The sequence below is a fragment of the Dermacentor andersoni genome, chromosome 3 (genome assembly GCF_023375885.2).
Source record: "Dermacentor andersoni chromosome 3, qqDerAnde1_hic_scaffold, whole genome shotgun sequence".
In the NCBI taxonomy this organism is placed as follows: domain Eukaryota; kingdom Metazoa; phylum Arthropoda; class Arachnida; order Ixodida; family Ixodidae; genus Dermacentor; species Dermacentor andersoni.
Window position 1 is genome coordinate 227,410,569 of NC_092816.1, and position 13,218 is coordinate 227,423,786.

Sequence of the window (13,218 nt, forward strand, 5' to 3'; positions counted from 1 at the left end):
AAGAAAGCGGTTACAAAACGCAGCTCATTCCCAGCTCGAAGCTTTGCTGCTGTGGGTTACTGATTGTAGCAACGCACATCTGCCTTTGAGCGGACCTCTCATCATGGCACGCTGCAATGATGAACATTGAATCGCTCAGAGCTTCAGAAGGGTGGTTCGCGAGGTTTCGGGAGAGACATGAACTCATCTTCAGAAGTGCGTGCGGCAAAAATGGCAGTGTTGACGAAAGCGTGACCACCCAGTGGAAAAATGTGAAGCTGCTTGAGCACATCGCCGCGTATGAACCAAGTGACGTGTTCAAAGCAGACGAAACTGCTTTATTTTTCAGAGCTCTGCCCGACAAGACTGACTTTCAAAGCAGAATCGTGCATCGGTGGCAAGAAGTGCAAGCAAAGGATAACTGTGCTTCTTGTCGCCAATATGACTGGCACTGAGCGCTTGCCACTTGTTGTCATTGGGAAGGCGCACAAGTCATTGTTTTAAAAACATCAAAAGCCTTCCTGTTGCGTACAGAGCGAACAGGAAGGCTTGGATAACCTCGGACGTTTTTCGAGGCTGGCAGCAGCAGGCAGACCGGCACTTCACGTCTAAGGACCGCAAGGTAATTATGGTTGTTAGCAACTGCAGTGCACATAACTGTACAGTCGAACTGAAGAGCGTCAAGGTAGTTTTTTTGCCGCCCAACACTACATGTGCCCTTCAGCCGACGGACAAGGGTATCATTCACTACGTGAAGTTGAAGTACGGAAAGCACCTGCTACAGCAAATGATCTTATGCTCAGAAGTTGGAAAGCTGTATAAAGTGGACTTACTAGGCGCAGTGCACATCATCACCCATGTGTGGAAAAATACACCTCCGCAAGTCATCGTCAACTGTTTGACACAGCGGTTTTGTGAGGCCCGAGCATGGGGCAGTAGCAAACGAGGTGTCAGCCGAGTCCACCGACGATGACTGCTCGACCTTCGATGCTGTCCTTCCCACAGATGTGACCCTTCAAGACTACATCGCAATTGATTGTGTCGCCACGACTGGTCTCCTGACCGATGGAGAAATTATTAATGATGTCACGGGTGCCCGGGAAGACCATGATTCTGACAAAGAATCATGCGAGCAGGTGCAGCCGCGACCTCATCGCACCTCACGAGAAGTCACGGAGGCGCTTTTGATATTGGAGGACTTTTGCCTGAGCACTTCGGACAGTTTGCGGGCTGTTGGCCACTTGGAACAGTTAAGAAAAATTGTTATGTCAGCCACAGGGTGTCTACCAAGTTGACATTTCCAAATTCCCCGAGTGACACAGAACTGTTTTATGTCAAGACGGGCTCCCTACATCACATCGCCCAGTGGTGTCACTTTCTAGTCAGCATGTTAAAAAAAAAAAAAAAAACTTAGTCCAGTGTGAATAGTAAGGGGTAGTGTATTTTATTCAAAAAGAAAACAGAAGGGAGGGGTTAGTAAAATGCACGGCGAATAAAATATCTTCGAAAGAAATAGTAAAACCCACTGCAAAGCGAGTGCAACATTCTCAAATATGAACAAGAAAGAGGTGCATGCAGAATATTTTCGAATATCGAATATTGAGAATTTTTGAGTATCGATGCCGTTGCTGACAGCGGCGAATTCTTTCAATGAACCACACAGCACAGAACGGCAAGTGGCTTAATACCGAACCTCTAAGCAGCTAGGCCTTGCACTGCCGCGGTGGTGGCTATGGCTGCAGGCGGATCTGCGTGCGAGTGCGCCGGGTCGAGGCGGCGAAGTTATCAAAATGACGGCAATGGTGGTTTTGATTAATGCCGTTTCAGACCTGCGGTCACGGCAAAAAGTCCAGAAAATCGGATGGCGAAGCGTTCTTGTGTCCGAAGTTCCAGACGTTCTTCTACATTGACCCTATGGGGTACGTAGTTGTGCCGCGAAGTCATCCGAATTATCTGGCGTCCGGAAAGTCAGTCGTTGACTGTACTCTGGCAACTCCTCCAGCCGACGCGGCGTCAAAGACCATTACTTACAATTCCTCTGTTGCTCGAGCCAGCATTACTGCGACTTTCGTTCCGTTTCACTAAAATTACAGCCAATTTACCCTGATAGAAGCACAAATTCCCTGAGCTTTCCCTGAGTTTTTCCAGACTACTCAAAATCCCTGAGAATTTCCACCCTGACGGAATCTGTGCGAAAAAGCAGACGACTATTGCAAGATACTTCAGTAAATAAAGGTATGCTTCTCCAACTTGACTAATGTTTTTCCTGTTCATTCGTTAATTCGGCATTTGGATAATTTGAACATTCTTCCCGGTCCCATGAGATCCAAATTAACGAACTTTTACTGTATAACTAGAAAGCATACTGTATTTTTTTTTTACTAATGTATTGTTACTTTGTCTTTGTTACTGTTTTCATTTTTAACCACTCCCCTCTTTAATGCCCATGGCCCTCAGGGCATATTAATTAAAGAAGGAAATAAATTGGCAACACTGATGTCACCTGTGAGCAAAACCTGATGTCATGCTGTGTACTTATCCCTTCTGTTGCCCTCTTTCCTGTCCCTTTTGTTTCCTGGCCAAGTGCTTATATATGCAACGCTGTAGAACTAGAAACTGTAAAAGTGCACAAAGACGGGAAACGAAGAGAGTGGACAGGACGAAGTGCTTTGTCCTGTTCACTCTCGTTTTTCATCTTTGTGCGCTTTTACAGTTTCAAGATGCAAGTAAACCAATTAGCAGAGTTATCCATTCTGTAGCTGACTGATGATGATGATGATGATCCATTCTGTAGCTGTAGAACTAAATACACTGAACTGCATATCCTCTTAGAACAACCAACCACAATCAGCAATCAAGCTCCATTATTTGGCATGCACATGGGGGGTACTATTGCACGTGCAGTGTACTCCATGACTCATGCAAAGTGCGGCTGTTGCAGTTAGGAAATATCAAATAACGGAAGTATACCAATGTTTACAATGACAGTAAACTAAAGCAGCCATATCAACTAAAAGATGTGTGGCAAGCCAGTAACAATGTCACTCGTGGCTGCACCACACTTTAATTGCCATTGTCAGTAAGAGGCAACAATGAAAGGATAACCAACGAAATGTGTACGAAACTGAAAACACCCAGTATGTCAAGTGTGAAAGAAATTATGAAAGAAAACCACCTGGGAATCAATATGCACTGAAATTTTGCCACACAGGCGGTCTTTGCACTCGTGAGAATGCAGCTGACACAGGTGACAACTGAGCTCGACAAGAGAACAGGCCAACCTCCTCTCATGCTACCCCTCCTTTGCGGGGCCTACGTGTGCACTGGCTCTTAGGAAGTAGCCGCCTGCATGTTACGCAGGCGAGAGCCTACTTTTTATGAGCATCTCGTACTTTATTTTCACGATTAGGCTTCACGATTGTCACATGCTCTCCGTTCTAGTCCTTTCCTCTATGCCAACAGGCTGCAATGCAACACATGGTATGATTCTGGCACATGACAGCCTGCTATCCCAAGTGGACCAACCAGTGATGATGCTGTTGGGGCCCTTCGTGGCATGGCTGTCAGGGAAGAGGATGTCCGACATGCCAACCACGACCAGGCCACACATGACCAAGAGGATGCCGAGCCACTCGTACGACCGCAGGCGGCGCCCCAGGAACGCCACTGACAGCAGGCCCGTGAAAATAATCACCGCACCTACGGACACAGTCAAATGACACAGTAACTTGTCATGCTACAAAACCACTAAGTATTTTTGAGGTACCGTATTTTCTTGTGTATAAGATACGGATCTTAGAACGACAGAAAGCTGAGCTAGTTGGTAAGGATTCTTTACGCAAAAAAGAGGTGAGGCTCGCGTATGAGTTTTGAGTCTTTTTTTTTTTGCCTCAGTGCTCCCTTCAGTTGATAGTCGGCGTTCGTGTTGTCCACTTCTCTGCTCTTGTGTCCTGTCTGCACGCCTCACCTCTTTTTTGCATAATATAAGATACGGCTTTCTCCCAAAATTTTCGGCAGTGTGTCTCGTGCAATGGAGCAACTTGTAAAGTTTATTGAAGTTGGTGTTAGCATTCCGAGCTTGCCTCCGAGTTGGTACTCAAAGTTGGGTGTTTGCTGATGCACGCAAGCTATGCATGCGCAGAAGATGCAAAATAGTTTGTCCGCATCGAAATTCGGCACAATTTTGGCCCTTCATTATTTTGATGATGGTGCAAGATCGTGCAAGCATCTCACTTTCCAAACATTTCTTTTGGGGCTCGCACATCACTAAGCAGGTGATGTTTTATTTGCGCTCCTGCCTTGTAGTGCTGACAACCGCAGATGAAAGTGGCACCAGCCCATCACAAGAGATAATGAGCGTGCAAGTAAATGTTCGGATAGTGAGATGCTCACCCGATATTGCCCCTCCCTCACCTTTGATATTGGCTGCTTCATATCTCGGGCGGCCAAAATCTTCGGTACATCAGCAGTGAGTAGTAGCTGAGCACGTCAGAGGATACGTGCGTGCGAACCATGTGTGAAATGTGTGCGTTTCATACAAAGGTGCGACTTATACACAGGAAAATACAGCACATACAAAAGCACAACAACCCACTGGCAATGCATAGTAGCAGGAAAATCTTAACTTTTCTCTGCTCCACATTTCACAACTACTACAGTGCTACTGCACAGCAGGTCACAAGCATCTTTCCAGTCATGTTAAATGATTTTAATGTGAAAGCAATATATTCCACGAGGCAGGAAAGGCGGCGTTGTAGGCAACGAGTGGTACCAAAAATAGTCACCTAATGTGATGTCATCAGCATCTTGTATGACATCAGTAGTCATTCATAAGATAGTAAATGATATGATCGCCAGTTGGCCTCTAGAGTCTGAAGGAGTACGTTTACCTAGGTCAATTAATTACGGGGAACCCTGATCATGAGAAGGAAATTCACAGAAGAATAGAAATGGGTTGGATCGCATACGGCAGACATTGCCAGCTCCTGACTGGAAGCTTACCATTATCATTGAAAAGGAAGGTGTACAATCAGTGCATTTTACCAGTGCTGACATATGGGGCAGAGACTTGGAGACTGACAAAGAAGCTTGAGAACAAGTTAAGGACCGCGCAAAGATAGATGGAACGAAGATTGCTAGGCATAACGTTAAGAGACAGAAAGAGTGGTTTGGATCAGAGAGCAAACGGGTATAAACGATATCCTAATTGACATCAATAACCATTGGACAAATAAAGTTTATTCCTATCCTATCCTAATTGACATAACCGTTGGACCATTAGGGTTACAGAATGCGTACCAAGAGAAGGAAAACGTAATCGAGGACGACAAAAGATTAGCTGGAGCGATGAAATTAGGAAATTCGCGGGTGCTAGTTGGAATCGGATGGCACAGGACAGCGGTAATTGGAGATCGCAGGGAGAGGCTTTCGTCCTGCAGTGGACATAAAACAGGCTGCTGCTGCTGACGATAATGTTAATAGTAGTAGTTATGGGCAATTAAAGTGAAGTGAATTAAGGTGAATTACAGTGAAGTAAAGGGAATTAATAGCACAAGTTGGAGTAAGGTGACTTAAGGTGGAGTAACGTGAACTAAGGTGGAGTAACGTGAACTAAGGTGGAGTAACGTGAACTAAGGTGGAGTAACGTGAACTAAGGTGGAGTAACGTGAACTAAGGTGGAGTAACGTGGACTAAGGTGGAGTAACGTGGACTAAGGTGGAGTAACGTGGACTAAGGTGGAGTAACGTGGACTAAGGTGGAGTAACGTGGACTAAGGTGGAGTAACGTGGACTAAGGTGGAGTAACGTGGACTAAGGTGGAGTAACGTGGACTAAGGTGGAGTAACGTGAACTAAGGTGGAGTAAAGTGGACTAAGGTGGAGTAAAGTGGACTAAGGTGGAGTAACGTGAACTAAGGTGGAGTAACGTGAACTAAGGTGGAGCAACGTGAACTAAGGTGGAGCAACGTGAACTAAGGTGGAGCAACGTGAACTAAGGTGGAGTAAGGTGGAGTAACGTGGAGTAAGGTGGAGTAACGTGAACTAAGGTGGAGTAACGTGAACTAAGGTGGAGTAACGTGAACTAAGGTGGAGTAACGTGAACTAAGGTGGAGTAACGTGAACTAAGGTGGAGTAACGTGAACTAAGGTGGAGTAACGTGAACTAAGGTGGAGTAACGTGAACTAAGGTGGAGTAACGTGAACTAAGGTGGAGTAACGTGAACTAAGGTGGAGTGACGTGAACTAAGGTGGAGTGACGTGAACTAAGGTGGAGTGACGTGAACTAAGGTGGAGTGACGTGGACTAAGGTGGAGTGACGTGGACTAAGGTGGAGTAACGTGGACTAAGGTGGAGTAACGTGGACTAAGGTGGAGTAACGTGGACTAAGGTGGAGTAACGTGGACTAAGGTGGAGTAACGTGGACTAAGGTGGAGTAACGTGAACTAAGGTGGAGTAACGTGAACTAAGGTGGAGTAACGTGAACTAAGGTGGAGTAACGTGAACTAAGGTGGAGTAACGTGAACTAAGGTGGAGTAACGTGAACTAAGGTGGAGTAACGTGAACTAAGGTGGAGTAACGTGAACTAAGGTGGAGTAACGTGAACTAAGGTGGAGTAACGTGAACTAAGGTGGAGTAAAGTGGACTAGGTGGAGTAACGTGGACTAGGTGGAGTAAAGTGGACTAGGTGGAGTAAAGTGGACTAAGGTGGAGTAAAGTGGACTAAGGTGGAGTAACGTGAACTCAGGTGGAGTAACGTGAACTCAGGTGGAGTAACGTGAACTAAGGTGGAGTAACGTGAACTAAGGTGGAGTAACGTGGACTAAGGTGGAGTAACGTGGACTAAGGTGGAGTAACGTGGACTAAGGTGGAGTAACGTGGACTAAGGTGGAGTAACGTGGACTAAGGTGGAGTAACGTGAACTAAGGTGGAGTAACGTGAACTAAGGTGGAGTAACGTGAACTAAGGTGGAGTAACGTGAACTAAGGTGGAGTAACGTGGACTAAGGTGGAGTAACGTGGACTAAGGTGGAGTAACGTGGACTAAGGTGGAGTAACGTGGACTAAGGTGGAGTAACGTGGACTAAGGTGGAGTAACGTGAACTAAGGTGGAGTAACGTGAACTAAGGTGGAGTAACGTGAACTAAGGTGGAGTAACGTGAACTAAGGTGGAGTAACGTGAACTAAGGTGGAGTAACGTGAACTAAGGTGGAGTAACGTGAACTAAGGTGGAGTAACGTGAACTAAGGTGGAGTAACGTGAACTAAGGTGGAGTAACGTGAACTAAGGTGGAGTAACGTGGACTAAGGTGGAGTAACGTGGACTAGGTGGAGTAACGTGGACTAGGTGGAGTAAAGTGGACTAGGTGGAGTAAAGTGGACTAAGGTGGAGTAAAGTGGACTAAGGTGGAGTAACGTGAACTCAGGTGGAGTAACGTGAACTCAGGTGGAGTAACGTGAACTAAGGTGGAGTAACGTGAACTAAGGTGGAGTAACGTGGACTAAGGTGGAGTAACGTGGACTAAGGTGGAGTAACGTGGACTAAGGTGGAGTAACGTGGACTAAGGTGGAGTAACGTGGACTAAGGTGGAGTAACGTGAACTAAGGTGGAGTAACGTGAACTAAGGTGGAGTAACGTGAACTAAGGTGGAGTAACGTGAACTAAGGTGGAGTAACGTGAACTAAGGTGGAGTAACGTGGACTAAGGTGGAGTAACGTGGACTAAGGTGGAGTAACGTGGACTAAGGTGGAGTAACGTGGACTAAGGTGGAGTAACGTGGACTAAGGTGGAGTAACGTGAACTAAGGTGGAGTAACGTGAACTAAGGTGGAGTAACGTGAACTAAGGTGGAGTAACGTGAACTAAGGTGGAGTAACGTGAACTAAGGTGGAGTAACGTGAACTAAGGTGGAGTAACGTGAACTAAGGTGGAGTAACGTGAACTAAGGTGGAGTAACGTGAACTAAGGTGGAGTAACGTGGACTAAGGTGGAGTAACGTGGACTAAGGTGGAGTAACGTGGACTAAGGTGGAGTAACGTGGACTAAGGTGGAGTAACGTGGACTAAGGTGGAGTAACGTGAACTAAGGTGGAGTAACGTGAACTAAGGTGGAGTAACGTGAACTAAGGTGGAGTAACGTGAACTAAGGTGGAGTAACGTGAACTAAGGTGGAGTAACGTGGACTAAGGTGGAGTAACGTGGACTAAGGTGGAGTAACGTGGACTAAGGTGGAGTAACGTGGACTAAGGTGGAGTAACGTGGACTAAGGTGGAGTAACGTGGACTAAGGTGGAGTAACGTGAACTAAGGTGGAGTAACGTGAACTAAGGTGGAGTAACGTGAACTAAGGTGGAGTAACGTGAACTAAGGTGGAGTAACGTGAACTAAGGTGGAGTAACGTGAACTAAGGTGGAGTAACGTGAACTAAGGTGGAGTAACGTGAACTAAGGTGGAGTAACGTGAACTAAGGTGGAGTAACGTGAACTAAGGTGGAGTAACGTGAACTAAGGTGGAGTAACGTGAACTAAGGTGGAGTAACGTGAACTAAGGTGGAGTAACGTGAACTAAGGTGGAGTAACGTGAACTAAGGTGGAGTAACGTGAACTAAGGTGGAGTAACGTGAACTAAGGTGGAGTAACGTGAACTAAGGTGGAGTAACGTGAACTAAGGTGGAGTAACGTGAACTAAGGTGGAGTAACGTGAACTAAGGTGGAGTAACGTGAACTAAGGTGGAGTAACGTGAACTAAGGTGGAGTAAAGTGGACTAAGTGGAGTAACGTGAACTAAGGTCAAGAAAAGTGAATGAAGGTCAAGAAAAGTGAATGAAGGCGAAGTGAATGAAAGCGAATTAAATTGTATTAAGGTTGTTATAAATTAGAGCAAGGGGATTAAGGGAGATTAAAGTGGATTAAGGTTGGTAAGAATTAGAGCTAGGTGGATTAAAGTGGATTAAGGAGAGATAAGGCTCGTACAAATTAGAGCAAGGTGGATTAAGGTAGAGTTGCGAAAAACATGTGACAATGTATGACATGTATCATGGACATAACCAATTAATTAGAGAAGTCAATTTCTGCTTTTGCATTCAAATCACATAACGATACTTAACGAGAAGAAATGGAGTTAACTGATGGGTAAATTTTTATTAATCGTATCATGAGAAGCCAAGAAACAAAGACATCAAGGAAAACGGGAATCACTTGAACTTACTCATTGAATAAAAGAAATGATAAATTAATGGCAATGAAAGTGGATGAAAAAACTTGCCGCAGGTGGGGAACGATCCCACGTCGTCGCATTACACTGCGATGCTCTAACCATTTGAGCTACCACGGTGCGGTTTCCCCATCCATTTTCTTGGGTATTTGTGTGTTACTACTAGAACTAACCTTGGGAGTGTTAGCCAGCGCCACCACTCTCAAACCTTGGCAGTGGATGTAGAACATCCTTTCTGCCGCAGGCATCACGAGAACGGGATCTTTATGGGTGAATCCAACTAGTCAAACCCACACATGCTACCTAAAGGCATCAATGTTGCCGGATTCGAGACTCATTATGTAAGAACAAGAAGAAAGGGGGTTAACCGAGGGGCCCAATTTTTATTAATCATTTCATGAGAAGCCAAGAAACAAAGACACCAAGGAAAACATAGGGAAAAAACATAGATCAACCCCCTTTCTTCTCATTCTTACATAATGAGAGTCTTGAATCTGGCAACATTGATGCCTTCAGGTAGCATGTGCGGGTTTACTGACTAGCTGCCTTCACCTAGAATGATAGCGTACTCGTGACGCCTGCAGCAGAAAGGATGTTCCACATCCGCTGCCAAGCTTTGCGAGTGGTGGCGCTGATTAACAAATACCCAGAAAGTGGACGGGGAAACCACGCCGCAGTAGCTCAATTGGTTAGAACATCACACGCGTAAGGCGAAGATGTGGGATTGTTGCTTCTCCTGCTATGATAAGGATACTTCAGTCACTCAATTTTTCTTATTGACCTGCCTCTGCTAACCAGGATCATCTTTTGGCCAAAAGTTATGATCGAATGGACCCATTGCTGGCAGGCTGGTAGAGGTCTACAGGTACAACTTGAGTGGGCTCTACTAATTCAAAACGAGACACACTAAAGGGCACAGGATGACCATCTGTCCTGTACTCAAAAAGTGCTGGCTAGATGGGGACGAATATCAACTTTTTCTTATGTGATCTGAATACAAATAATAAGTATGAAATCTTGAATAGTCAGACACATTTAAAGCGAGAATATTTATTCCAGTATAGTTAGGCACCACGCCTGTAATGGCTACGGCAAAATAAGGCAGCCGATTATCAGGGACAAATATTTTAAATGCAAGATCACTAGTTGTTGGTAAGAAACTACATGAATAGCCAGCATGAATAACTTCTGGTTACGCTTTCCAAGAACAAATGGTTGCTATATGACTAACTTTCAAAAAATGCCAAATAAATGGCTGCTGAGAAAAGATCAGAAGTTGTAAAGAAAAAAAGGCTGCTGAAGGACTTGTATGCCACAGACACATGTAAAAGGGTTCATTGCAAAGAAAATGAATGAATGAATGAATGAATGAATTAACGAATGTGTGTGGTTTAGTGGCGCAAGCGCCAGATATGGCCAAAGAGCGCCAAGACAGTGTTAGTGATTTCGCAGTGGAATGATGAGTTCTGTGAAGAAGATGCGACTTGGCTGTAAAGGCGCCTAAATATAGTCGCTGTAAAGTGCGTAAAATATACGTGCTATAAAATTAGGGCGATGACTAATGACGAATACTATGAACATTAAAATCTATCGTAGAAGTATGATGCAAAATAGAAAATATATGAGATGGTAAAACTACTTGGAGCACTGCTGCCTCGCCAGAGCCCTTGAAACACAAGGGCCTAGAGGCATGTGCTATATGAAAGAGCTATCACAGCGGCATCCTCTGAAGAGAGGACCCGCTATGAACATGTGGGGCTAACAACATGCAATACAACATCTTTCGGAAAACTACGGACTGCGTTGGTGTCAAAGGTTCTGGGCCGAGTAGCATTACGGGATGTAGGGGGATGTGCTGCCGGTATGCTAGGGAAAAATGTTTCCTTCTCTCAGATTCAGCTGCCCGACACTCCAGGAGGACATGGAGGACGGTCAGCCTCTCCCCACATCTACAGCAGGTTGGAGGATCATTTTCAGTGAGTAGAAAGTTATGCGTGCCAAATGTGTGTCCTATTCTGAGGCGACAGAATAGGACATCTGTTCGCAGTGATTTTGTTACGGAGGGCCAAGAACCTAACTGTGGCTTTATCACGTGCAGTTTATTTACTTCTGCATCCCACATACGTTGCCAGTGGTTTCGCAGTTTCTTTCTTAGGAAAGGCTTCAGGTCTGCGACAGGGACCGAAGCAGTAGGATTAACTGCATGCAATGAAATTGATGTGGCCATCTGGTCCGCTAGAATGTTTCCCTCGATGCCCCTATGTCCAAGGCACCCAGCATATAATCACATGTTGGTTAGATATATATGCTTTACACAGTACGGAGTAGAGTTCATTAATTACTGGATTTCTGTGGTTACAGAAAAACATCAAGGCCTTCACAACACTGAGGGAGTCCGTATATATAACCGATTTCTGGAGTTTTGATTTATTTATATGCTTTACGGCCGACAGCAGTGCGTAGGCCTCAGCCGTAAAGATACTAGTTTCCGGATGCAGTACGTCGGATTCCAAGAAGGATGGACTGACGGCTGCATAGGACACCCTGTCGTGTGTCTTCGATGTGTCTGTGTAGAACTCCGTGCAGGAGTGTTTGTGCTGGAGTTCCCGGAAATGCATTTGGATTTCAATCTCTGAAGCGTGTTTTGCAACTTGCATGAAAGATATATCGCATTGTATCAGCTGCCACTCCCAAGGAGGTAGCAGCTTGGCTGGATGCATTAGGCGAAGCTCGAGGAGTGGAACATGCATTTCATGACTAAGCTCCCTCACACGCAGCGAGAAAGGCTGTCTTACGGAGGGACGATTACGAAAGAGTGTAGCATATGTCATCTCGTTAACGGTATTAAAACACGGATGTTGAGGATTAGAGTGGACTTTCAGAAAATATCTTTGGCTGATGTATGTTCTCTGCAGATAAAGTGACCCCTCATTTGATTCTACATATAAACTTTGTATGGGACTCGTTCCGAAAGCGCCAGTGGCCAGTCGGATTCCTAGATGGTGGACTGGGTCTAGCATCTTTAGTGTGCTCGGGGCGGCAGAGTGATAAATCACGGCACCATAGTCTAGTCGTGATCGAATGAGGCTTTTATAGAGATTCATTAAACACTTCCTGTCACTACCCCATGTAGTCTGGGATAGAAGTTTCATTATGTTCATTGTTTTTAGACATTTTTCTTGAAGATGTTTAATGTGGGGGACAAAAGTGAGTCTGAAGTATAACACCTAGAAATTTGTGTTCTTTGTTTACAGGTATCTGTTGTCCACGCAATTCTATGCAAGGATCTGGGATAAGTCCTCTCTTTCTTGTAAAAAGAACACAAGAGCTTTTGTTAGGATTGATCTTAAATCCATTCTTGTCTGCCCTCATTGACAATTTGTTCAGGCCATGCTGTACCTGTCTCTCGCACACTGTGAGGTTACAAGATTTGAAAGCTATTTGAATATCGTCCACGTAGACAGAGTAAAAGATGACCGGTGGCAACGAAGCACGAAGCGTGTTCATCTTCACGATAAAGAGCGTGTAGCTGAGAACGCCTCCTTGGGGAACACCCGTTTCTTGCGTAAAAGGACGTGAAAGTACATTGCCGACTTTTACCCGGAAGGTACAATTGGACAGATAGCTTTCTATTAGGTTTAGCTTAATCCCATGGATGCCCATTTCTGACAAGTCTCTTAAGATTCCGTAACGCCACGTATCGTACGCCTTCGCCATATCCAGGAATATGGATAACAAAAACTGTGTGTACAAATGCGTCCCCGACATTTGCTTCTACACGTACAAGATGGTCAGTTGTGGAGCGCCCTTCTCGGAAGCCGCACTGATAAGGATCAAGCATTTTGCTCTGTTCAAGGAAATGAATGAGTCGCCGATTTATCATTTTTTCAAACACGTTGCAAATGCAACTTGTGAGGGCTATCGGGCGGTAACTTGCCACTCAGAAAGAGTCTTTGCCTTGTTTCAAAACAGGGACCACAATGGCTTCCTTCCATGCGGTTGGAAGGTAACCTGCATCCCAGATGGTGTTGAAAAG

The 13,218-nt window shown here is 45.1% G+C and overlaps 1 protein-coding gene across 1 annotated transcript in view; it reads right to left on the reverse strand.

The window, feature by feature from the left end:
• Tango9 (transport and golgi organization 9) overlaps window positions 1–13,218 on the reverse strand; it is a 69,531-nt gene that overhangs the window by 21,282 nt on the left and 35,031 nt on the right. Inside the window, exon 4 of the mRNA XM_050183073.3 lies at window positions 3,505–3,678. Coding sequence (XP_050039030.2) covers window positions 3,505–3,678 — 174 coding nt within the window. The remainder of the gene's footprint in view (window positions 1–3,504; window positions 3,679–13,218) is intronic.